General features: G+C 43.0%; 1 protein-coding gene across 2 annotated transcripts; it reads left to right on the top strand.

Moving 5' to 3' along the window:
• The first annotated feature begins 11,174 nt into the window (after window positions 1-11,174).
• Window positions 11,175-24,245, top strand: tmem168a (transmembrane protein 168a). Of its 2 annotated transcripts, none has more exons than XM_030440805.1 (6): window positions 11,175-11,410; window positions 12,111-13,071; window positions 14,297-14,572; window positions 17,244-17,386; window positions 20,286-20,563; window positions 23,515-24,245. In XM_030440805.1, exons 2-6 carry the CDS (start codon window positions 12,238-12,240, stop codon window positions 24,063-24,065), a joined length of 2,082 nt encoding a protein of 693 aa, XP_030296665.1. In that variant the 5' UTR covers window positions 11,175-11,410; window positions 12,111-12,237; the 3' UTR covers window positions 24,066-24,245. The 2 variants fall into 2 exon arrangements, with proteins under 2 accessions (XP_030296665.1, XP_030296666.1); XM_030440806.1 differs by lacking the exon at window positions 11,175-11,410 and adding an exon at window positions 11,438-11,714.
• Window positions 24,246-27,545: the final 3,300 nt, after the last annotated feature.

The raw sequence follows: 27,545 nt of genomic DNA, 5'->3' as shown, positions 1-27,545 counted from the left end.
GTGATCTCTCAGTTGACACAAATTTTTTTTTTTCTTTTCTCCCTCTCCATCCTCCTCCTCGACGCCCTCCTCCTCCCGCTTTTTCCTAATTTTTATTTTTAACTCCCTCCACCTTTTGTTATTAGGCTGAGAGCTCACGTTGACTACAACACATGCTTAATCACACGAGATCACAACAGCTGTTTCAGGGAGGTTTTTTTTTTTTTTTTCCCTGATAGGAGGTTGCTGTGGCGACAGCTCGACAGGTCGCTCTCCCGCTCGCTCTGTCTGTCTCCGCAGTGATTGGCGTTCCTTTCCCTAATGCCACTCGAAGCTCGGGAACAGAGAATGACTCAGGACAATTTTCGTGTGTCACCGCAAATGGCTCTGACAGCACATCTGAGCGCTTTATGATGTGCCGGTGACTCAGGGGAGTTCGGAGGAAAAGAAGGTCGCACAGGGGTCCCACGTAGGCCTCCCCATGAAGTGCCTGCATGAATGCATACATAACAAGGTCAATCATGCAGCAGCAGCATATGTAAGAGTTACATATACATTTGTAATGTGAAGTATTATGATTGAACAGAATCTTTGCCTCCGGCTAATTGATTCATCAGGTAGCCAATGATATCTAAAAACAAACTATATAAAGTCGATATTTAAAGCCCTAAACTTGCAGTTTTTCATAGCTTTATGCATTTTGATCTTTAGTTTTTCACCTATTTTGTCAGAATAAATGGAGATCGCCTCACAACATATCCAGCTCTGGGCCTTACCATTGAAATGAACACACACACAATGCTTTTGAAATGCAGCTCAAAATGCTTTATATAATAAAGACATAAACATTGAAACAGGGACAGAGTGGCATGAGTACTGTGAAATAAAATGGAAAGTCAAACCTAAACTACCATTCAGTTATTCAGCTACTGCTGAATAACTGAATGGTCGATAGACGGGGAAGGTCTCTTTGTTCATGTTATGTTACAAACCACTCACATATGGCCCATTAAAAAAGATGATTCATACATCTAAATTGCTACAAATCGTTACACAGAGCCCCTTTAACCCTTTTTTTGTACTTACAGAGCTATAATTTAATCCCAAAAAGGAGTGCAGCAGTGAGAGGACATCTTGTGTTTGTTTACAACCCAGTGATGTGCGTCTGCAAGTGATGACTGCATACTGTATTAGACTGCACACGTCTAGCAATTTGGCAACTTTGAAATGCGAGTCCTCTTATGAAATGATTACACTCAGTAGCGAGTTGCCAAGCCTAATTACCTTATTTAGCATTCCCTCTGAATCCTCCTGATGTAAGGGCAGCCTACATACAGCAGTAAGCATTTCGGTCTTGATGTCTTGTAATGAGTTTGCACAAAAAGTGGGGGGAATTATGCACCATACGCATATGTTGGAATATTTAAACTCAGCAAACGGGACTGAACTCCCTTGATATGAGTCAACTTACATTAACCTTGTTTTGAAAAAGTAACCGCTGGCTGGCATGTCTGAGATTCAAGCAAAGCATGCGTCTGGAATTTAGAAGTGCTTTGAGATCAGAGGGAATGTTGATGGAAAAGCTGATGGAACTTCCTGCGTAGCTTTAAAGCGAATAGCTATTATTCGGGGTGATTTTAAACCTGACATTTTGTAGATATTTAATTCCTGTGAGTGTGTTTTTTTAGAGCGCAAGCGAGGGGAATTTTGGTTGTAAGCCCCTGACATTAAGTACACAAAGTCATACATTTGTGATTGAACCTGCGTTATGGAATATCCGACTGGAGTGAGGTGTTTACTGACATCTAAACAGTATCCAGTAGATGGAAAATAACATGCTTTCATGTTTTGTTTGTAAAAGCGGGCATTTTTACGTTCGACTGGAAGCAAATGAAGACTTTAATGGCGTTTGCCAGCAGCTTATTGAATGATGTAATGTGCACAAAGTGTCTCATACTGTATCACCGTGTTTTCTCGCTGATTTGATGGGACTTGATGTTCCATGGCGACAGCGGCGAGGACTATTTCTGTACCAGAGCAGATCGCAGGTGCTGTCCACAGAGTCATTTCCGTCAAGGTTCTTTTATATTGTGCATGCACTGGACTGCACCGAGAGCGGCGTTAGATGGTTAGTTAAGGTTCATTTTTTTGAAGTGAGTAATTGTGGTGACTGAAACACAAGTCGCAGTGATAAAAAAAAAAAGAAAAACCTAAAAAGACATACTAGTTATCAGATGATGTAACTTCCAAGCTATAATTTATCACTTTTGTGAAAGCATTGCTACACCAGTGGTTTAGCTTGAATGCATATGGATATGAACAGGAGAGCCAGTACTTATGTTAGGTTAAGTGTCTGATTCACTGACAGTTGAGCACCTGCACTGTTATGATTTCGATCAGGTTTTACACATGTGCAGCAATATCTGTATTGCATTTTATCAACTTAAAGTGACTATGAGGAACTTTTAAGTGTTTATGAAACGTGTGATTCTTCTGATGTTATAAATGACCTGTAACAGTAAATGAGACCGTCTGTGAAAAGACAGCTATATTCATATAGGTATTATTAACGCCTGTGCTCAGGTCTGATCACATATATCATGTAAAATCACATATTAATATGTTACCCTTATCATGATCCATCCTGCGATCGCTCCGTCACTTGCTCCATTTAAGTTGGTAGCTTGTGAATCCGACAGCAAGTACAGCACTGGCAAGGTATCAGTCAGTATTAGTGTTTGGCAGGTACCTTTAACTATGTTCATGAGTCACCCAGAGCACCAGAGCACACTTTGGCACCCCACAAGTAAATATACAACTCTCTTTCTCCACATATGGTAGAGTTGGGGATTGTGGGAGGCATCTCCCATTCTGACTTTGTGTCTTGAAAGACAGGTAGTCTGGTGGAGCTCTAGAGGCACAAAGCGGGCGCATGTGTTGTGTTTACTGCCACCGCAAAATGAATAAATCTTGTTCCTGTATGACCCCGTCTCTCGGAATTGCCAACGGGAAAGTGGCAGCTAAGTGTGAAGGCACAAACTGGGGATGTGACAGAGAAAGCCAGACACACCTCAGACTTGGATGTTACATCACCACTGGGAAAGGCTCTGAAGTCAGAGTTAATACTGAGGGAGTAATATGTTGGTTTTTTTTAATAAACGTGTTTTTGTTGAAAAGAAAATAACATGTCATTACTGAATATGCCAACAGATATCTGTGCTATAAGTACACAGCAAAAAAAAAAAAGAAAAATCCTCTTTTTAGCTACTACACCAGCACATTTTTAAGAAGATTTTTAAAAAGCGCTCTCATTAATTTTATGATCTGTAAATGGACTCGAACCGTACACACGCACTTGACTTTTCCCCAATAATAATCTTTTCAGGTAAATGCATTTTAGACATTACTTTCAGAGCAATCAGGCATCTCTGCCTTTATCTCTGCGCTGGTACCACTGCTCTAATGATGCATGAAAGTACTTAACTCACTCACCTTGACATTGTGTAAGCGTGCGTGCGTGCGTGTGTGTGTGTGTGTCACATTAAAGATGGAAAGAGAGAGAGAGAGCGAACGATTTGAAGAGCAAGACCCAAGTGAGAGGAGGAGTGACACAGAAAACGGAGGGGGGAGAGAGTGTGATGGAGAGAGACGGAGAGATGATGATGATGATGATGATGTGTGCTGCGAGTGTCTTCTGTGAAGCGGCACTCGTAGAAGTGAATCACCAGCTAGTGCACAGAAGGTGTCCCAGCCCCGGTGCTGCCACTAGCTGTGGATGACACATTTGCAGCGGCAGTTTCATAACACTTAATTTGCGCGCACGCTAATAAGCCAACAAACGTGTGCAGTATTTATCTTATTTATCGCATTTGTTCCAGTGGTGTTCTGGCTGACGCACGGTAAACAGGTTAATCAACAGACCTGAAAGTGACGCAATCCTGCTCCCACCGAGACAAATCCTGCTCGTGTGTCGACACTTTGTCAGTTCTCTGTTTCTCTGAATATGAGTCACTCATTGCTCAGTTACCGCACTTCAGATGATCGGGCAAACAGCGTTTCCTGGGAAGGTTTGCGTGACTGTCACGGAGGTGAGTGCGACAGGGAATTGACCCGACTGCAGACAATCCAGCTCAGAGATTTTAAGTTTACCAGCTGGCAGAGAATGAGGTTGGTTATATACTGCAGGCCTGATGAGAGAAGAAAGGTGAGCAAGGTGGATGGGGAAGGTCAGGGGATGGGACTGCCGCCGCCGTTGACCTTATATAACGACGTTTCTCTATCGGTGACACAAGTCGCAATGCTATGTCTGTGTGACACTGGCGGTAGGATTCCTAAACCTGCTCACCTACAGTCACTCTGATCATCGACTGCATTCCAACAATAGCGCTGGATTCATGTGGGAGCAGCATGGACGATGGTTTGCATTTGAATCGCTCAGAGTGTTGAAACAACGCATTGACAGCTGGTTCCAGTGTTTGAGTGACAAGGAAGAGCGAAGGATTTTTTTTCTGTCGACCTTCCAAGTTGTTGCCAAAACTTGATGGGGGCGTTCACAAAGTTTTTCTGATTATTCCAGCAAATGAATACACTATTAGAGTCTACAGTCATGCTAGTAGCCGCTCCAAAGCATGTGATTTGAGCTAAATGCTTATAACAACTTATATGCTCAAAGTGATGAAATTATGAACATGCTGATGTTTAGCAGGAACCATGTTCACCATTTTAGTTAAGCCAGTTAGCATTAGCACTGTGGGTGAAACGATTCAATTTATTGATAAACAAATCAAGATAAAATTCTCATACTATTTTGACAATCAATTGTTGAAGTGAATTTCAAGCAAAAATGACCTAGTGCTGCTAAGAAATGATCTAACCATTCCGGAAGGAAACACTCAACATCTGTAACATCTGTGTATTGTGTTGCAGAAGTTAGCATGCTAACCAGCCAGCCCCATCCCTGTCATACATTCTTGTGCTAGTTGTGTGAACGCCAACTCTCCCCAGACCACTAGATGCACGGCTAACCAAGCTATCTAGCTAACAGCGGCTACACTTAGCGGTAACCTTGGTGATATGCTGGGTTAGGGTTAGGGTTAGCCAACTGAAGATGACTGACAACAAAACAAGTGACCTAAAGACATTGACCATTTGGAAATTGTAGTGATGTGTACTTTTTCAATTGAGAGAATATTAATCAATAATAAAAAAATTGTATTGATCGCAGCGGGAATTAGCAATAAGCACTTACTCACTGAAGACATTTGAATTCGTCCACTAAGGACCTCAATATATGGTACAGATTTAGCATCAGTCCCTCCAGTCGTCGCAGAGATCTGCATAGAAGTGGTTAAGCGACCATCCAACACTGCTATCTTTATAGCCGCTTGTATTGCTAAAAATAAAAAGATGAATCAATATCTAGGCGAGGTAGAATCGCTCCAAGGCCAAAGGTACAGTGCCTATTTTGGACAACATACACAGAGAAATAGTCGGACACATTTTTTAAATCTTAACCATTTCAGCACAGTGATGATTCCTCTTTGTGTCCCAGCTCCCAGCCGCCTCTCCTCCTCTAGCGCTGTTATCTAGGTTGGAGTCAGTGGGTTTTTTGGCTGCCAGACTGGCCAACAGATGCTGATTTGTTAAACCTGAGAAAGCACAGCGAGACTCCTGAACGCAGCCCCATTCTCTGGCATATTTTCCCCTCTACAAGCCCACTTTGCGCTGGTGGTGGGTGTGTGGCAGAACAGAGTGAAGGGAGATCAAGTGACCAAAATCTTTTGCCTCGGATCCATCTGCCGCGGGGAGGCGAGCGCAACTGGCCTGTGTTCACACTCGACAAACCGCTGACTAATCCGGGCCAATTACAACACAAGCACATTAAAGCTCGGCGAGAGAGATAGAAGTCAAATCCCTCATTTGTGAAACCGTGTGTGTTTAATGAACAGTGCCATTATCATCAGCACCGTTGATCACAGGCTGGAAATCCATTCACAGTCGACTTTATGGGAGTGTACGCCATTTCTCACAATGGCACAAACAGATTCATTATTTGAATCGTAATTTTCCCCCCGTCGGCACAATTAATGAATCAGACTTTTCATCGTCACAGCTCAGTGGGACTGAACAGGTCAGGTTATTAAAAAGTCATTGCCGCTTCACTCAGTGATCTCAGGCAAAGGACTAAATTAGATTGGTAATGTATGATTGCCCTCAACTGGTCATTATATTCGAAGTTCGTGCTCAATCGAGGAGCAGAATGTCTGCACTTCTTAGGTGTAAGCTGATATCAGTCAAAAACAAAATGTTCTGTTCCTCTTATAATCACAAGCGTTCCGTCTTTGTCAGAATCTCTTGTGAAACCCGGCTTCATCCAAACTGCTTCCCCATCTGCCGAAACGGCGACATGAGGAGCGTCTCCTCCGCGTGTCTCATCCCCAGCCCTGGCATCGTGTCTGCGTTGTTGACAGGGGGATAAAGCGACGCAATAGCTGTTTGAATTGATCCCCGCGAAATGACACGATGTCTTGGCGGATGAGGCGTTGTGCCCGTCCCGCGGGAAAGACGGTTCGCCTTTTGAGCGGGAAGTGACTGTGAGTGGTGAATTTCACTTCCTTTCGGCATTAATCAGCAGAAGGGGGGGATTTATTTTTAACATCCTCTCTGTGAGATACTGAGCGCGCTCCCTGTCCTTATTTCCCAGGAAATGAAAAAAAGAAAAGAAGAAGTCACAGGCCCTTATGAACATCGCTGTCAGGGGAAGAGAAGGAAGGGAAATGACTATAACATTCCGAGATTGTCTCTGCTTTATTCTTTTGTCTCCTCGTTCTTATTCTCCCCTTGTCGCCCTCATAGTTTCATTGAAGCGGCCATCCAAAAAAGGAAAGGACATTTTTCCTGAAGGAGAACCAGAAGTCAACAACTCTTGTGGCCTTATCTGCTTATACTCCTCTCATACTTCCGTCTCTGCCCCGATCCCCTCTCTCTAACGCGAGTCACAGGCCTTTTTTTCCGAAATTCATTCCAGCCTTGATGGATATACCAAGCACCGACGGCTTTTGATTTAGGCTTCTGATGCTGTCTGCCTCTCCTAACATCCACTTTGGGTGCAGCGCTCCATCACATTGATTTCTCTGAAGATGAAACTCTGATTGAACAGACCTCTCTTGGCGGCCGAGGGGACCCCACGCATGTCTTGCACCGTTACCGCATATGAAAGAGGCGGCGTCCTGCCCGACTGACTGGCAAACGACGCGAGGCAAACGAACCGGCACACCTTATACCGCACGACCTATATTTGAATGAGTCTTTTATGTAAAATTAGTTCTATCTCAGTTCCTCTGAACTTAACTCCGCGCTGTCAGGATGAGGGCTACAGAAAGGTAGCGTTCAATTAAATGGCTTCTTCTCAGACATTTGCTCAGCGATGCTTACAAAGTGTGATAGATAAAATCCCAAGTGACCCAAAGAGTAGAAATAGAATTCTTTGTTTCTTTTTAATTCTGTCCCCTCCTCTTTGAAGGGTTTTTAAATCACAGCTCATGTTTCCACACAGGACTCTTTGTACTTGGACGATGATTCCGCAGCATGATATACCTCCGATCACTGCCAGCGCAGGAAGCGCTGTGTCCTCTATGTAATGGGGGGAAAACACTGGGCGTTGAGGCCAGGGTGCTGGACGCGTGTAGTGCATCTGACCTTCACCGCAGAGCCCAGAATTCCCATCCTACCTCAGGCCAAACATTACAGGAAAAGTTCGCCTGCAAATGAAAATTCAGTCATTGTCTGCTCGCCCTCATGACGATGGAAAGTCGGCTGACGTGTTGTAGTCCAGAAAACATTTCTTGGGCTTCACGGCGAAACAGTGCCGCAGCCTTATTCTCACCAACTGAAGTCGTTGGGGACTTTTTTTATAATGTAAAAAAGCAACCAAAAATATGACATAAATGTCTGTTAACTGCCTCTAAGTGTTTTTTTGTTTTTTTACATCCGTGAGTGTAGCTATTGTTAGCATGTTAGCCCCGTTAGCTGTGCAGCTACCTGGACTACAAAGAAGTGTTGGTGTTTACACAGCTAGCACAGGAGCTCTGGACAGCTAGGAGAAAGAGGTTTTCATGCTTGGGGCTAGCTGGTTAGCATGCCAACTTCAGTAGATCAACACAATACAGTTTAATTCTTCACATTCGTTTGATCATTTTTAGTCAAATCTTCAATGTTTGGAAACGAAAGTCCTGACATATTGCGCCCATCAGAATAGTAAGCGACTGTATACAGTAGCAGAGTTTCTGAATTGACATTCAAATACGAATGCAAATGAATATTTATAGTTGGGGCTGGTGGATATGCTTGTTAGGGGGCATGTGTTTGAGTTTTTGCCAGTGCCTTGTGCAGTCAGGCACGCGCAGGTGGTGCTGAGGTGTGTCTGACATCAGAATGAAGGTAGCCCCTGCATAATTCAGATGAACCTGTCTCCTTTAGTCTCCTATATCCCTCTCCTTTTTCACCCCTCTCTCTCTCTCTCTTCCTCTCTCTCTCTCTCACACACACACACCTCTATCCTCATGTAACTCTGCCCATTTTCAAATCTAACTCTCACTTTCTCTCCGTCTCCCTGTGTGTATCCGTGTGGGTTCTTGTTTTTGTGTGTGCGTCTTTTTTGAAGATTTTTCAGCGCCTTAACCTTCGAGAGATCATAAGAAATCTGCTGCACCATTCATGAGCTCTGATCAGGTTGCGTGCTCGGCTTCTTAGCGACGGCTCATTAAACCGGGGCCCCGCACACCCACCACAGTTTTGGGAAATTATTTGATCACTGGATTCTTTAATTATGCATGGACGCAGGCTCTAATTAAATAAATGTGGTGACTTCTTCATTGTGTTACTTATCTTGTTCTGTATCCCAAAATAAATGGATGTTGAAAGGGAATTAAGGGAAGCTCTAATGGCCTTTTTTTCGTCATCGACGAGAGGCTTCTTGTAAAAAGTCGCTGCCTTAATCGTACACAATGCTGCAGCGTTGTTTCTTTTGCAAATAAAGCTGCAACAACTGCTGCTTGTTCACAATTCAGTGGATGGCTTTGTAGTCTTGCGACTTGTACTGAAATACTGCATTGTTTGCAAAAAATAAGAAGAATAAAAAAAGGATTGGGATCAAGACCAATCCATCAGCTCCACTTTTATTCTCCTTATAAGCATAATAGACTTCTCATAGCTGCACACTGCTACAGCCTTTTTCTCAAGAGGAAAGTGGAATTGTTGTCCAAGAGCTGCACAGTTATAAAGCATGAACGTTTTGTAAGGCACCATTTTGAAGCATGCTCCCCTCACAGTAATGCGAAGTGACAGGAGCTGGTGTCACTGAGTTGGTTGAAACATTAATACGAAAGCTGTGAAGATGTCTTCCATACATAAAGATAAAAAAGCAAAAAAGCAAAAGCATATTCTTTGAGCCTTTCTGACATTATTCAGCGAGAGCCTCCATTCATAATTAATTTCACAGGTCAATTAAAATGTAAAGATTGCGTCTAGGGACAGATATATCGTCATACATTTCAGTGTTTACATCTTACTCTCAGCCGTAACCGCTGCGTGAAAAGAGGGCTGTGTGCGTAAGCGGTCGAAGCGGGGCTAAAGAACTGTGTGTTCCCAGTTGTGCCTTATGTCACCGTCTGATCAAAGCCGAACGCTCAAACACAAACTAAAAGAAGGAGGAAAAAAAATAAGCATTAAAAATGCACACACATGCATGCATTGGGCTGCTTTAGTATATCCTCCGGGTATTGAGTAAGCCTGCTTCTTGATGTTCCCCTGATGGTTACATTTATCACATTGCATCAGTAGAAAATCCCAAATAAACCTTTTAACAGGCTTCTCCTCAGTAATGCAGCAAATAGGCCTCTTATCCTAGATGCCAATGGGTTTATCTTGGTTTACAAAGCCAATGATACAGACTTTTGTGGAGGGAGTTGCAGGACTGGAGCAAGAAAATGTTTTTTTCAGCTGTGTGAATAGCCAGAAATACATACATATTGTGCTGTTGTAGGCATTTGAGATTGACAGATTGATCCAGATGTTGCTCATTTCACAATAGACATGTTTTTTGTATAGCCTCATCAACTAAAATGTGTTTCAGAGCACAATTCTAACACACCATTATGGCATATTAGCAGTTTTTCTATTGAATAAAAATAGGACTGTCACAACAATTGAAATCACAGCACCATTCTTTGATCATGTTATCTAATCTGGTTGTGTAATGTGTCGTTCATCTCAGTGCGAACAGTAATTAGCTGAATAAAGTGTTTACTCTAACTCACTAAAAATCAGCGGCGGTAAAAGTCCCGAAGACCTGTACTCAAGTGCAAGTACAGTTACATTACTGAAATATTACTCAATTACAAGTAAAACTATTGGTATTTAAATCCACATGTCAGAGTTTTCATTGGCCGGTTTGTAACTGGATAGCCTTATTGGCTACAAAAATTGCAGATGAAGGGTATCGATTTTCATTCAAATTGTACTCTCACAGCTGTGCACAAATGTGATTTTAAAAGTAACTGAGCAGATAACATTACATTTACATTTATGGGCATTTAGCAGACGCTTTTGTTCAAAGCGACTTACAATAATACATAATAATACATGTGTGGTGGTACATGGTGTCATGCATACTCAAGTACAAGTGAAATTACAGACTTGAAAAAAATCCTCATCAAAGTACGAGAGCTATTGCCTCAGAAAAGGACTTCATCAGAGTAATTTGAGTGGTTCTGATTAGTTACTTCCACCCCTGCTACAAATATAAATACAAAGGACTGAAATCTACTGTTGCTAAAGTCATTTTCAAAACATGTGAAAAAGAACAGCTTTGTGCTGGAAAATTCACAGTAGGATAAGCTGGCATGCACTAAATGACAGGGTAAAAGAACATTTCATTTATATTTTGTTTAAAAAATGTGGTAATGCCAGAACTGACTGTCATATTTTGTATTTCATTTTTCGTTTGATTAAACATTTACACAAATCCAACACATGCGAATAAACGAACGCCCACGCAGATACTGTGTTGTGATATATATTACCAAGCTCTTCTGATTATTGTGGTATTAATTTGAGTCGTGGGTTGTTTACGTAGTACCTCACCACGTCCCGTACAGCGTCTGCTCTCTTCACACGTGGACTCAAACAGGATGTAAACAAACTGAAGAAAGCCAAAAAAAAATACAAAAAACAACAAGTCATTTGCTTTTTAAAGAACATTTAGAAGATTTCACGTCACGTTACATCTTTGTGAGTGAGTGAGTGAGCGTGAGTGTAGATCTGCCGATTATCGAAATCAGCCTGAAAAGCGAAGCTCGTGTGTTCTGACACCTGCGAGATGCCGTACTTCGGAATCCGGAAGCGTCGCTGCTGTCATCCAAACAAACAACATGTAAGCAATATATTCACGATTAAGACATTGTTTACTGATATTTTTCCACTGGTCTCACTTTGACGCTTGTGCGAGGGCTGCCAATGTGTTCTTTTGACGTTAAGAGAGGCGACAATAAAGCGTGAACCGGCTAGTTAGCTAGCTAACTGTGAGTGAAAAGTTAGCTGGGAGGCTACGTAAGTTAGCAAACTTCTCGACTGTGGTGCCACATCGTCACAAAATGACAGCAGGGCCGCACTCACTTTTTAATATGTTGTCAAGGTGTGTCAGACTTTTTAATCTCGACTGTTTGACCACTTATCAAGTAAGTCAGGAAAATCATACTGTAGCTTATTCTTAATCATTGCATTCTCCTACTAATACATTTATTACGATTAGGAATGTGTAAATGACGATTAAAACGATATTTGACATGTTTTAGCTCGTCTTTTTTGGCTGCTTATTACTGTGTTAACCATATAACTTAATAACAAGGGGAAATCCTACTGTAGCTTAGTTATAACATGTTCCTATTAACACACTTCTTTGCATATGGTTAAGAATGTCGAAATGACCCCCAAAAATTGGTTATAGAACAAAAATGAAGCTCACATTAGCGTTAACTAGTAAGTTTTTATCTGAACATGGGTGACGAAGAAGATGCCCATCTAATGGACGATGCTAATTAACTTGAGTAACACTGTTCTTGTGTTGGTTGCAGGGGTTGAATTTGGAGATGTCATCTAGAGGGGGCGTCCTCCATTTGCAACCCTTCTGTGCAAGTCTAGTAAGCGTTACTGAGGAAGACTGACTTCAACTCTATTTGGATAAGTTGTTTTAAGTCTGCCATGGCTCGGGAGGAAGAAGAAGAGGGGCTGACAGCCGATGGGCCCAAAGAGGTGGACATGTTCACATCAGTGCGTTGCTTGGGCTACCTGTCCAGCATCAACCTCCTCGTGGCGGTGTGCGTTGGCATGTACGTGCGCTGGGAGGTGACGAGTGAACCAATGATCCTGGTCATTTTCATCCTGGGCCTCTTTGTCCTGGGAATAGCCAGCATCCTCCATTACTACTTTGCCATGGAGAAAGCCAGTCTCAGCCTGTTCCATTTGTGGTTCGGCTTTCTGCTCGGCCTTCTGTGCTTCCTCAACAGCCCCACCTTGGATGCAAACGTCAAGGAGCTGGTCGCCAACTATCTCCTCTTAGCCAGCGTCATCATGAAAGCGGTATGGGCTGTAACCGAGCGAATATGCAGCGCCATCCGTTACAAGCCCACCTTGCTAACGTCAACTGAGCTGCTGGAGCTCCTGGGATTTGGCATTGCCAGCACAACCATGCTTCTTCACAAGTCAGTGGCCATAATAGGCTTGGTGGTGGCACTTGGGGCTCTCATTGTGGACCTGAGGATGAAATCCCTCCTGGCTTTGCCCAACCTGGCCACTTTTGCCTTGGTTACCTCGCTGGTGTTTTTCAAGGCCTTAGGCATTGCAGCAAACCCATATGCATTGAGCTGCTACCTGGGCAGGCTGCTGTGCGAGCCCGTCTTGGATGTGTACTTCAGCGGGCTGGGGGCCACCGAGCGCTGGATACCAGTGCTCTCCATGGGGAAAGTGTGGAGGAAGCTGTCCCTGCTGCCTCTGAGTCTGACCGAGCTGGCCTTCTTTGTCCTGGCTGCCTTAAAGGTACATTCAGCTAAAAAAGTAATAGCTTTTTATTATCCGAGTCTTGAGGGCTTCTGTGTGGCTTTCAAACTCAACCATTCTTAAATTTGTAATCATATAAAGCTGTATTTTTTGCATGTTGGAGCTTTTCATCAGCATCGGCTGCCAGCCAAACAGATGACCACTAATTTTAAGTCCATCTGGCATCTTAATTATATTCATTTTTTTGACTTAATAAAACACTTTTGATTAACAAGTTACGATTTGCCATGCATAAACATTTTACAACCTCTAGCCTCTGTATCAAAACAGTGCGAGCATGAAGATAAAGAAAGTGCCTGTCTGTATCAGTTCCGCTCCCAGATTCCCTATATATTCCCTATATTAACATTGGTGTGCTTGTACTCTGCTAAGAGGTTGTGCCCTGTGAATATGAGAGCTCATAATCATCTTATTGATGAACAAACACATTAAGATTACATGCAATTTATTCAACTGTGCCTTTACAGATATTTATGGACTTAATAAATGGAAGAGTGAATAAATTATCCTTACCTTTTTTTTAGCAAAGCCATCGCTAGACACATTGCATACACAATTAAACGGGCAATACATTTTTGAGCAGGGCATGGACTCATCCAGATCCACATGATTTGAGTCAAGTGATTCTTATGTTGGCATGGGTTTATTGTATAAATAAATGAAAAAACAATACAAACGCTGGATAAGACATGAGATTAAAAATGTTCCTCCTTAAAATTATGTTTATTGTTGTTGAATAAGAGTGCATTTATGTCTAGTTAAACAATATATTAAATTACAGATATAATGTCCTGCTTTATATGTTTAAATTGTCAACAAATAAATAAATGAGGTCTAAATATTTTTCAGGCATAGGTGTAGTTTTGAATGTGAATAACTACTACAGACTGTGTGGACTAAAACGCAGATGAAGCCTAATTCTGTTTTTACTCCATGTTTACGATTGGGTATCTTATGAAATGTACAACAACAAAATGATTAGGATAAGTGTGTATGATGGAATAGTGACATACTGCCAGGGGCAACCAATCTTGGACTTATTGCAGTCGGCCGTGCCCCCGGACCTCTATAGCTGGCTACTTTCTCCAACTAGCTGGCTCCATATGCATGTGGAAAACCCTGAACGATCAATACAGCCCTTTGTGTAACTTAGTTACATATTTTGGGGCTGTGTTTAATGAATCTTCTCTCTTGCCTTCTATAGCTTGGCCACTTGGAGCTGTGGTATCTGGTGATCCCGGGCTTTTGCCTGTTTGGCCTTTTCTGGTCCATCTGCCATGTGATTGTGCTGATCACAGTATGGGGCTTCCACACAAAGCTGAGCGAGTGTCAGAAGGCGTGGCGGGCCCAGCGATCCAGTAGCCGGAGTCTGGAGCAAGTTATGGCCTCCAGGGGCATCAGACACTTCTGCCTCATTTCAGAGCGCCTGGTGTTCTTCAGTATACTCTCGACTGTCATACTTGGAGCCGTGTCCTGGCAGGTAGGAGAGACGAGAAATTACTACCACTTAAACTCACATCAGAAATTATTATTACCAAGTTTGCAAAACATCTTTAACATTAACCTCTCAGTGAACGCCCCCATTTTAAGGTTCTTTTTCCAAAACGACATACCGAAATTAAAAGCATGACAGCTCCCACATAGTTTGAGACTCAGGGATGTGCTAGGTACCATTGGAAAGGTAACACCCTCAAGTTTTAGTCTAGAAGTGTAAGTGTGATTCTATGATATACTGACACAGAGTTACAGAGGTTGGAACACAGGTTTTGGTTTCCCTCCAATTCAAATGTCAATAAACTGAGTAAGATATAAGGGTTCAGGTATGTCTATGGACACCGCAGATACAATTAGGCCATAGCCACAGGTCTCAGCTTGCTACACTCAAAATTTTAAGTCAAAAGACTTAAAAATAGATTTTTCACAATTTGTTTTCTAAAGGCATGTCTGTGCGTTTTGCTTGGGTCCTTTTTTTCCAAGAGCACCTAGTGAGATTCAAAGGCTTATAACTTGAGAACCCCTTTACCTAGAAACATAATCTTGGTCTCAAATGAAAGCTAAGACCCCGGGGTTTCTTGCTTGTTCGACACTTGTAGCTAGTTTTGGGCAAAATGACATGGATATTCCCATTCTATGGACTCTTGGCGAACTATGAAAAAAAAATTGTGGCATGACGTTGTAGCTGTGGAAAAAGGGAACACTCCGAAGGTATGTGGGCATTCTTGCTTCTTGCGGTAAAGGGCTCTTTCTTATGTTGTGTCATGGTGAGTTTAGAAGGCTATTACATGGTCTGGAAATAACTTTTTTCCTTTGTGTTTGGGCTTAAAATAATCACGACAGTTTCAGCTTTCCAACAGTGAGTATATACTGATTAAGATCTGATGCTTAAAACTATTAGCAAAGAAACTATTAGTTTTTACGAAGGGTGTTCCTGTGTTGGAACAGTGTTCCTTAAGGGGTTAAACAATAAGAGGTTTTTAATTTATTGTCCTTTTAAGATAATTTCATATACACGGCAAGGGTCCTGTTCCAATTCTGCCTCTTGCAACACTTTGAGTTTCATGACAAGCATCTATAAACATCATCCACACCCATGTTCTAAACTCTGGACACAGATGCTAGTGGCACTGTGTCGTTTGTAGTTGCTCCCCAAGCTGAGGCAGTTCTGCTGTCATGCGGAACCAATTTAATTAGCGCTTTAATATCCCTATCTACTTGCATAAAGAGCAGCAATAACTTATTTAGCCTTATTAGACGTTTACCCTGTAAGAGTCTCATGGGCCTGAGTCCTAATTCAAGATGTGCACATTGTTGATGCCAGCTGCAAATTTGCTCCGAGAACTTGGGAGCTGTCTGCAGTCGCATATGAGAAGATAAGCGTTTGGCTCTCCCTGTGTATGTTTTACAGCTTTTTATTCACCTTTTGCTGTTGGAATACAGTAACATCTGGTCAGCCACTTAAATCCACACACACACAAAATAACAGCAACCTTGGTACAATCGAATGCAGTGTCAGCAATAAATGCAGCCTTTGTGAAAACAGGAATATTCAGAGAGGCGTTGATCTGACGCTATGCAAATTATGTTTAAGGCCACTTTGGAGCCACTGCTTTCCATTTCACTTAAACGGCCAATCCACCAAAATGAATGTGCAAGTTCAAAGACATTATTATTTCCATTATGTGTATTACGTCTTCTTCAGAAAGTCTGCGTGAAAATGCGTTCAGGTGCAGGTTATTTGAAAAGGAGAATCGCGCCTCTGTGCAGTCTGTAACGAATGCTGAATGCTGTTAAGCGCAGAGCTGCTCATGAGCAGTCAATCATCTATCTGTGCGGACCACTACTGGATTGCATAATATTATAAAGTCCTTCTTTATACTGTATTGTTCTTCCTTTGCTTATAATATCCAGGCACTGGAGAACACAGCAATGCACATTTACAGGATATAATACTTCATAAAAGTTCAATGAGCGAGTGAAACACATTTTTTGACTCAGGCACACCCTAGGCTGTTCAATATATTCTGCAGACTCAAGTGTGGCTCCACTTAACCATGCAGGTATTGATTTGCATCCTCGGATACATCACCGTGCTATGAAATCAAAGTGGCTTTTTGAGGATGCCAAATTGCATTGTGTTATACCATACCATACCACAGTGACTCAAGAAATTGATTGCACTTAAAGCTTTACAGTGCTTTGTGAAACACGAGCTGCTTTATGTTACTACGTGGTATAATGTATGAGTGTGTGTGTGTGCACAAGAATGCGTCCTCTGTATGTGACTAGTTGACTTTTAAGCATTAAATCTAGAGAAAGGAAACTTCAAGGATGTGACAAGTCGATAAAAATTACAATAGTTTTTACTCTACACACTCGAGGCTACGCAGAAGGTACAGAGATGTCTGTTTTGAATGGATGCTTGTGATGTACGTTCAGTCTGCTGTTATAAACTGCATTGCATCTCTTTTGAGTTCTGCCCTGTCATGTTTTTCCCGCGATAATAACACTGTGTCAGTCCTGTGTTGTGTAACTGTCTCGCAAAGTGTCACCACCAATTAACTGGGCCTGATTGCTTCGGACCAAGCTGTAAGCTGTGAATGAAAGTGACTCTGATTCTTTCGCTTTTTTTTTTTTTTTTTTTTTCCCCGCAGCCCTCAAACGGTCTCTTTCTCAGCGCTCTGCTGGTGGTGCTGCCTCTCGAGTCCCTGGCCCACGGCTTGTTCCACGAGCTGGGCAGCTGCCTGGGGGGAACCTGCGTCGGGTACGCCCTGGTGATACCAACGGCCTACTGCAGGTACGCAAGAGAGAAGGAAACAGAGGAATTCAGGCATAGGACATATACAGACAAATTGCAACTTAAAATTTGTTATAGTGGCAAGTGACCGCACAGCTTACAGGTAAGCATGCAGCAACAGTGAGCAGTGCACTGATGGCTTTTCTTGGGTGTCAGAATAGATTTTTGATTCAAAATTGAAATTATGATTTATGATTAGAAAAGGGGGCAATATTTTCACTGTTTTGCTCCAGTCTTCTGTCCTAAGACATTAATTGGGGCGCATTATCTGCTGAAATGTACTATGAAACACAGCCGGAAATTAAGATAAACAATCTGTAGCCTTTTAACTTTAAAAGGTTTACAGCAATAATTAATGAAATAAATAATTTGAAAGCATCCATGCCTGTACATGCATAAAAAAAATAAGGAGGTGTGCTCTGCTGTGTTAATAAAAGGAGGGGTACAGTAGTGAGAGCAGCATCTCTGCCGCACTGGTAGCTACAGGGAGGTCCATTGGGTGCTGCCCTACCCTTGCAGTTTTGCTCTGCCTTTTCTTCATGATTGGTCAATGTCAAGCTAGTACCTAACATCAAGTACATTCATTATTGTCAATTGTGAATAGATTCTGATTCATAGGAGATGAGATTTTTTTCCCACTCCTATCCCACAGTTTCTGAGTGCGACACCACTCTTCTCAATACAAATCCCAGGTAACAACAAATCTCTGTAACAATTTCTCAGATGTAATAACAAAAATCAAAACTCATCACATCGCATCGTTGTTATGTGCCAAAAACTTGTATTTTAACGTAAACATGTATCTAACACTGATCCTTCCCTCTCACTGAAGTTACATCGTGCAGGAACAAGTGACAAAGACAGCATTCAACCTATTACAAGACACAGTAGCATCACCATGATTTTGAAGCTGTTATTTTAAGGCGAAAAAGTTACATAATGTTGCTTTAAGCATGACTTTGTTCTTACTCAACTAATGCAACCTACGCAGCCGCAAAACAACACCACAGTCACACTCATAAACACACGCTGGACCGACTCTGCCCCACGTCGAAGCCTTTCTTGGCATCCCAGCCGCTGGTAAATATGATCGCTCATTCCAACTCCCTCCTCAGTTAACACAAAACCAACTGGATAAATAGGCCAATAACTATGCATAAACATGCCGCTAATGTTTGGGCCCTTAAGGGATCGTTCCTGTGCTCCCTCCGCAGCATACTAAGTTGTTCAGCTGGAGCAGCTAGCCATTAGCTGCCGCTGCCTCTCCCAGTGCCCGGTGTTTTGAAACAGCCGAGTTAGTTTTGATGATGCCGACATGTCTCCTCCTCCTAAACAGCATAAGCTAACCATAAGTTATACATGAGTGTTGCTATCTTCAAGAGCCCCACAGAGACGTAGAAATCTTGCTTTTAGAGATTTTTGGCAGGTATACACACACACACACACACACACACACACACACACACACACACACACACACACACACACAATATTTCTGACTCTCTGGATATTGAATCTATTCGCTGATAGTTAGCATTATCATTCAGAGGGAAATGGCAGCCTTACTAGTGTTTAACTCTCCAGGTGATTTTGGATGCAGGCCCATGTCCTACTGGAGCTGTGGGTGCTCTATATGCTAGGCCGGGTGTGCAGGGGTCCGCAGGGAGGACTGAGAGCATGATGAGAATGCAGCAGTGTATAATCGGCTGTTTGATGGCTGCAGATCATGTTTTCACAATGACAAGAGCCCCACAGGGACGTTACAGAGATAGGGGTGAGAAGTGGAGGCGCGCCGGGGTTGAAACAGGGAGGGCGAGAGGACGGTAAGAGAACACAAGGAGAGGACCGAGGTCGTAAACAGCGAGGGAGGTTGGTGGTAAAAGGGCAAAAAAAAACAAAAAAAACGGGACAGACGGGAATGGAAGGAGAGGAATTGTGAAAGAGAGGAGGGAGCGGTGGAGGGAGGAGGGAGTGGTGGAGAAAAAATACAGGATTTCTTTTTTTTTTTTAAGGATGAAAGAGAGTCTAAGAGGGGAAGATGTGGTTTGAATCTCAAACGCTGCGAGGTCTGACAACATCAGATCAGGTTTAGATGACCAAGGGTAGAACGTCTCTATAGCAGCCTGAAAGTGTTGCATTTGCTTTTAAATGTGAAGGAAATTGTTTACCTAATGGAAATGTAGTTTAAGACGAGGACTGTCTACATAAGATACACTTTCACCTGATCTTGTCATGGTCAGGTTGAAGGTGATAATGGCTGCACAGGGTATAAAATGATGGCAGAGTGATACAGATGTCTTTAAAGAGCAATCCGCCTCACCATAAATAACATCAAGTCCGGAGAAAGATGGAGGTGTAGGATACAGCTGCTAGCCTTGATTTTGTGTGTGTGTGTGTGTGTGCGCTTCCTTTTGTGTTGTCATCCACTTGTTATCATCGAGCGAGGCTTTGTGCCCCGTGCATCCACACACACATTTCTAAAATCACTTTGCCCTCAGCTATCTTTAACCTCAGTTCTTACTCTCACTCTTGTCACCGTGCTCAATGCTCCTCTCCATACCCTCTTACTTTCTTGCGATTTTCCTTCCCTCCTTTCATTCCTGACTCCCTTTACATCCCCGAGGCTAATGTCATTTCCTCCAGCAGTGATGCACCACTCCTGCCCCCCCCCCCAAAATCTCCTCTCATCCTCTGCTCCCTGTCTCCTCTCTCCCTGGTGATGCAGACAGCTACTCCACCCCGGAAAGTGTCAGACTATCAAACCTCTCACTCATTCACCTCTCGTTTGCTCTCGCCACATCTCTCTCTTCCGCCCCTTGCCTCTGACAAGCCACCTAACTCAGTAGATTAAAAAAAAAAAAAAAAGTTTCTCACATCCTCTCATCTCTCTTTGATCAAGCGCTGATGGCCAGCCCGTTCTCCTACCGCCTGAGCAGGTGCAACAGCTGAACCTGCGCTCCACGGGTATGCTGAACAACGTGCAGCGCCTCTTCTCCCACCACATGATCCAGACGTTCGGCTGCGACTACTCCACCAGCGGAGTTTCGCTGGAGGCCCTGCAGACGAAGCTGCGCAACTTTCTGGAGCTGCGCACAGAAGACGGGCCCCGCCACGACACGTATCTGGTTTTCTACAGCGGGCACACACACAAAGGCACCGGCGCTTGGGCTCTGGCTGGTGAGAGATGCACATATTTTTCTTTTTCTTTACTCACAGCTAAATCCCCTGACATTCATTTAATTTCTGTTTATGTATCAGTCAAAATAAGCATGACCATGAACAGCCCGACATTTATACTTTTCATGCGATTACCATACCTCCACATGCTTACAATTCTGAGGAGGGCAAGGAAGGCAATTCTAGTCACATAGTGTATTTCATAAATCTCAATGATTTTATTAAAATGCATACAGCAGTAACACAAGTATATGATCAATAAAAAAACAACACAGACAGCCACTTATCATCCACAACACATTTACAAACCATTCTACATTACATTCCTACTACCAGTAGATTTGAGTGATTTAAACAGTGGTTTTCAATCAGGGGTATTTGTAGCTAGAGGGGGGATTCCTTTGCATTTGCAAGACAGTATGTGGAAAGATGGTAGCTCGAGTAATGTAACAACAGAAATGATTATTTGATTCCTTTGCATATTTACATAGTAAGTGGACTTAGAAAAATGAACATCACATTTGGAGGTTGAGTGTTCATATGTGTGTTAGGGGTGTGCCAAAATATCGATACTACGATATATCGCGATATTTCGTCTTGAGGTACGTTATCTGGTGCCAAATATCAATATTAAAAATGTTTAAAAAAAAAAAAAAAAAAAAAAAAAAATATATATATATATTTTTTTTTTTTTGGCCCACCACCACCACCCCTCTTCGGAGGACAGCTTTATCTTTATTCAAACATAGGTATACAACCAAATAAAATGTAAAAAATGGTTTAAGTAGCTCTGAAACCCACACATAGATATTTAATGATAGTTGTAGTCAGCGTGTGTGTGTTAAGAAGAGACACTGTGCAATATACTCTTTGTTTACTTGGCTTTCATTCATGTGAAATTGATTGACAATGTTTTGTCATTCCTGTGAAATGGATTCAGTGTAGTCAATAAATCCTGAATTTCTTCAGTGACACAGATATCGTGATGTATCGTGGATGAAATTTCTTGCAATATATCGATTATCGCAGAATCGCTGTATCGTGATATTATCGTTATCGTGGGCAAAATATCGTGATAGTATCGTATCGCGAGGTACCTGGTGATACCCAGCCCTAATGTGTGTGTGTGTGAGGAGTAGCAAGCAAGTGAGCAGAGAGGTCCCAACAGTTTACGACAAGTTAGTATTGGATAGATGATTTATAGAGGTTAGAGTAGTGGATTAGCGTTTTAAACGGGAAGCTTCAAGGAATGGATAAAGTTTGCAATAGATAGCCAAACGTCATCTATAACGAGTTGAACGTATTAGCTAGAGGTAATCGATAAATGGTTGAAATGTCTAAATTGTTCCACTCCATCACACAACTACAAAGTTGGCCGAAATGACTAAAGCATTGACAGTTCAGTTGAATAAAAAAAAACATCTGCTTGATGTGTTTTAGTGTTTAATAGCATCCAGTTAAAAATCAGTGGAAGTGGTTGTGATTTTAAACACGACATGTTGTGTTGATGAAGGGCCGACTGTTCATCTGACAAGGCTGTGGAGGTGCATCAAAGATAAAAAACGCTCAGAGCTGCTGTATTATTAAAAGACGTTATTATTAATAGGCACCGTGATTATTATTGAACATTACCTGCTCTGAAGTGCACAGTTACTTTAACTGTCATGTAGAACAAGAATAATGTATTTTGGCCTTTTCAAACAACTTCTTTATTAAAGCAGCTAAAAGCAGGTTTCTCTGTGAAAGCTGTCCTGTAGGATGATGACACCGTAGCCCCAAGTGAAAACAGTTTATGTAAACGTAAAATGTGTTACGTTAAATGTGCTAACTTCAATCATCTCCTCAAAGTTTCCCTTCCAAAAAACTGAATACAATAGTATTTACTGCAGAGCTGTTGTGTTGGATAGCATTAGGTCCAAACTGCAAACTGCTCTTGCATTACACACTCATTATACATTCTTCTCATTTCCTCCTGCTCTCGGTCAGTCAGAGTCCAATTTGCACATTTCAGACGAGCAAGCCAAAAAGAGTTAAAAATCAGCGTGAAGGACGTGGCACTGAAAGTTTGTCTGCCAGTGGAGAAGATCCTGTGACAGTTGCAGACAGTCTGCCGGGACAGGAGCGTTCCCTCGCCAGAAATGAGAATTGCAGCAGGTTAACAACACCGTGTCGGCCCCGGCTCTTCTGTTCAGAGATTACCTGACACATAATCTCCGCGTGCTGCTGCAAACAAGACAAAAATATCCCAGTTGAAAATATAATCACTTCCATGTGTCAACAACCTGGGGGGACATTTTCAGTCCGTGTTCAAGTAGATCATTTTACAAGATATCAAATCATATTTTTAGTATTGTCCAGTCCTAAATAATTTTTTCGAACCATACGTGCAAATTGCTTTGCAACAGCACACCACTCTAAATTGGCTTGTTGCAGATTTTAAGCGTGTGGATGCAGCCCAATTTCGCAATACAAATCAGTCCTTGGTGGCGTTCCGTAGCCGGCAGTAGGAATCGTTTTTCATCTCGGCTCGTATTTACTTACCTTGCACTTTCACACAATGAATGGTAATTTTAAGGTAGTGGAAATAATTCAGTCCATCCGCAGACAAGATACCACAGCTCTAATCTTTGTACTTTGCATCTGCCATCTGAAAAAAAACTGAACTTTGAGCAATTTATGGGTACATGATGACAGCGGTCACACGGACAGACAGTCCTGCAAGTGAAAGTTGACAGGTTTGATCCCTAAAAAGCCACTGTGTCCTGTTGAGATGTCCTTGAACAACACTGAACCGGTAGCATCTTTTAAAGCACCACTGTCTATCTTCCTTAGCTAGCTTATACACATAAAAATGCAAACTTGAGATGTTTCAGATATCTGAAGTTCAGACTTATAATCTTCGAAACAAAGGTGTTGTATTTATATTCCTCTCTCTATCCCCTATTCTGCAGGAGGTGAGAGCTTCCACCTTGGCCACCTGCTGGAGTTGTGGAAGGAGAAGAACACCAGCCACAGCTCCCGTCTCATCCTCGTCCTCGACACCGAAAACTCCCTCCCCTGGGTGAAGGAGGTGCGCAGGATGGAGGGCGTCTACATAGCGGTGCAGGGCGCCGAGCTGTCCACCACCAGGGTGGACCCCGAGGCCGGAGACATCCCCCTCCTTGGGGACTTCACCTCCGAGTGGGTGGAGTTCAACTGCAACCCAGACAGCGACACCCAGTGGTCAGACAAAGGGAGGAGCGTGATGGCCGCGTACGGCGTCTCCAAGCGCTGGAGCGACTACACGCTTCACCTGCCCACCGGAAGCGACGTGGCCAAGCACTGGAAGACCCACTTTCCCAAGGCGACATATCCCATGGTGCACCTCTCCAACTGGTGCTGCGGCCTCAACCTGTTCTGGTTATGCAGCATGTGTCTGCGCTGCTTCAGGAGGTGTAAACTGGCTTGGTTCCCGCCAGCTGTTCTGGACACTGGGCAGGGAATTAAACTGGTGCACTCGTAGAAATGAAATCTATCTTTGCATCGTATTTAATTGCCATAACGTGGAGATGTCCTGCTGGCAACTTTATAGCAAAACATCGACTCAATATTATATAATTTAACGGAGAATGCAGGAGTGACTAGCCAAACAAATTTACATCCTGCATGATCTTAAAGAAACAAGATTTCACAGTGACAGTGGGAAAAAAAACGTATTGAATAGGTTACTATGGGTGTTTTTATGAGGTGAAAGGAAAAAAAAGACCAAAATCTGTATAAGTTGAAACATTTTGGGAGCGTTTGTTCTGTTTCTGAATACTGTTTTTTCATTCAGCTTAATTCTTTCTTTTGAAAGGTACTTTTTTGTTACAACATGCTTTTTTCTACGACATGGTGCCTTAAAGTGAACATAGGAATGGCTAGTTCTTTATATGTAAATGTATGTGTGTGTGTGTGTTTATATATATATATAAATATATAAATATATATATATATATATATATATATATATAGGGTTCTCCCCAGACGGTGGAACAGCGGCGCTGCGCCGCTCTACCGCTCGGTCAGCGCCGCTATACTCCGCGCGTGACAGTGTCGAGCGTCCGTCCGTCCGTCTGTCCGCCGTCCCCCGGTTGACGGCTAGGAGCTCCCGGCTGACGGCGATGAGCGTCCGTCCGTCCCCCGGCTGACGGAGTTGATGACCGGCTGTCTGTACGTCCTTGTCTCCACCCCCGGACTGACGTTGACGAGCGGTCGCGCGCACCCCCCCCCCCGGGAAGACGGTGCGCCGCTATACTAAGAATTTCTGGGGAGAACCCTGATATATATATATATATATATATATATATATATATATATATTTCCCACCCCCCACCCCCCCGAACTGAACAAAGACAGCTGTGAGACAGTACATCATCACAAGACAACGGCCTTTTCTCGTGCCCCCCGCTGTTTATTTACACAAACTAATCCAAGTAGAAGAAGTCATTTGCTCTGCACAAACAGTACAATCCAAGTTCAGTCGCTGTCGTCTTTGCCCACGCTGTGAAACACTGACTTGTCATGCAAATGGGCAAATCACAGGAGGCTCACTGGCCTTTTGAACTTTTATCGACCATCCTTGTTTTCCTCCTTTATTTGCCGTGTTGGATTTCTATCCCACACGTCCATGAACTCTGGAGTGGTATGCTGCCTTAAAGTCTGTTTTTTTTACACTGTGACGTTTCCAATAGGTCAAGTGGCTTTTTTTTTCCCACATTTAATTCTCCCACGTGCCTCTCTTGAGTTACGCCTGTAAGTGTCAAAATTAAAACTTGATAATAAACCGATTGCTGCCTTCTGTATGTTGTGTGAGAAAAGTAAGAACGTCAAGACTGGCTTTACAGACAGTGAACAAACACAGACTCTCCTCTGTGGAAATGCTAGCATCGCCGGGCAAATATTAGGACTGTGAGCTGAAGGGGGGGGAAAAATGAGAAAGGGTGTGAAGGGAAAATGAAACAATACATGACACAGTATCTCTGAGGGATTTGCTCACTGAGCTTTCACCTCAGTTAGTCGCAGTGCCTGGCTGGACATGTGTCCAAGGTGCTGCTGGGTATTTCGACCCGGTCTCAAAAAGCTTTAGCAGGGCCTAGCTCGTGCCTGAAGGGCGCTATTAGCCACAGAGCGTGGTTCGGGGAGAGACCTTGGAAAGATGAAAGCTGACATTAGACGCAACGTTTCATATCGGCTTTCATACATAACACGCAGAGGAGAAAAATGGCTTGAACCGGAGCGACCTTTCCCCGCTCTTTAACTTCCTGTGCTTAGGTGCTGTAAATATCAAACCATTAGGAAAGTACGAGCAATAAGCTGAGTATTCACAGCGGCAATTAGTGGAAAAAGAGACAAGTATAAATGCTGTTTTGTGTGTGGGCGTTCTCTTCATCGCTGTAGCCTGCGAGCTGTGGTCATAGCTGAAGTCAGGGACTCATGTATATGGCGGGAATCATTTATGAGAATATTAGATTACGGGCCAGATTCATCTCCTAAACTGGATTAGGTAATAAAAGAGCCAGCCGCCTCTGAGGCCCCGCGTGGATGTGCTGAGTCAGAGCCCGCCGCACACTCTCTCCAACACACACATATGTGTGTAGACACAAGCGCGCACACACCAATTCTCCTCTGCCTCTCCTGCTTCTCTTTTTCCACAGCTGAGTCTGTCGTCTGTGGGTAATTACAGCCTGTCATGGGGCGTTACCTTCTAATGCAGGCAAAGTGATGTGGCTGACGCCTGCCTGCAATTTATTTGGGGAAATAAATGTTGCTTTTATAGCTCAAGCTGAATCTTAGCACAGGGAACGGAGCAGCAAATACATCAGCTGCTCTATTATTGTTTATTCATATCCGTCTGACGCAACCGCAGGGGGGGGGTGGCAACTTCGTCTGCTTCCTGAGCGCAATTTTAACTTCCAGTCAGCCAGTTGTTTGGATTTAAAAGGACACATTTAATGCAAATTTCAAGTTCATCATTTTGTTCTGTTACTACTAGTTCTATGTGCTCTGGTGCTTAAGGAACACATCAGTTTTGTCTGAAACGCTCTGTTTTAGCACCTGTCTCTTTCTCCCTAATACCCAGTCTACTCCAATTGGTCAGCTCACACACGCTCGACCCAGCACCGCTAACAACAACAGAGCAGCTGTGCTACATCAAGTCTTATGCGCCAAACTAGATGAATTAAGCGTATGTGTGACATGGTGACGTAGTGTGGCGTCACAGATTCACGAAATTGAGGGCGGGACTACTGACGAGGCATTTAAGGGGCGGGGTTTTATAAGAAATGGAAAGAGGAGCTTCTGTTGGTGCTCTATTAGAGGAGCACTATGTAGGTTTGGGAAGGAAATCTTAATTGGAAGCGAAATATCATCATTGACTGATGAGAATGATGAATAAACAGACTGACCTTAAAGGACAACACAATTTCATACTGTTTTACTTTGTTCATATGTGGCGGACCCTGCCACCTCTCCAGCTTCAAACAGTGTTTTGGGGACTTATTTTCCTCTGAGAACAGCTTGTATTATTACCTCACTAATATTGTAAATTTTACATTTCTGACTTTAAACGTAGTCTCCAAAACTACATAGTGCCCCTTTAATCCACTGGTCTGTTCATTATTATCTGAGACGGTGTCTGAACTCGGGCGGGACGTCTTGATTTTTGCTAAGTAATAAATGGCTTTCAATTCATCACAGCTCGGCGTTATCCAGCAGGCTGCATTTTACGCTAAATGTACTAGAACCAGATATATACTAAAGTGCTGAATATCCCGTTTTTCTCCTCCTCTCCTGGTACAGAGGGAGTAATGGGATGAGAGATTACAGAATCAGCAGCGTCGCCGCTCCAACTTTTGTGCCCTGCTTTTCAGGAGACCTGCCTCGCCGCGGCTCGCAGTGGGCCCGACATTGAAATGTCAAAGCCATTATCTCAAATTACAAGGGCTGAGGATGCGTTTAGTGG

Source organism: Sparus aurata, chromosome 14 (genome assembly GCF_900880675.1).
Source record: "Sparus aurata chromosome 14, fSpaAur1.1, whole genome shotgun sequence".
In the NCBI taxonomy this organism is placed as follows: Eukaryota; Metazoa; Chordata; class Actinopteri; order Spariformes; family Sparidae; genus Sparus; species Sparus aurata.
This window is presented reverse-complemented; position numbering and strand designations above follow the sequence as displayed.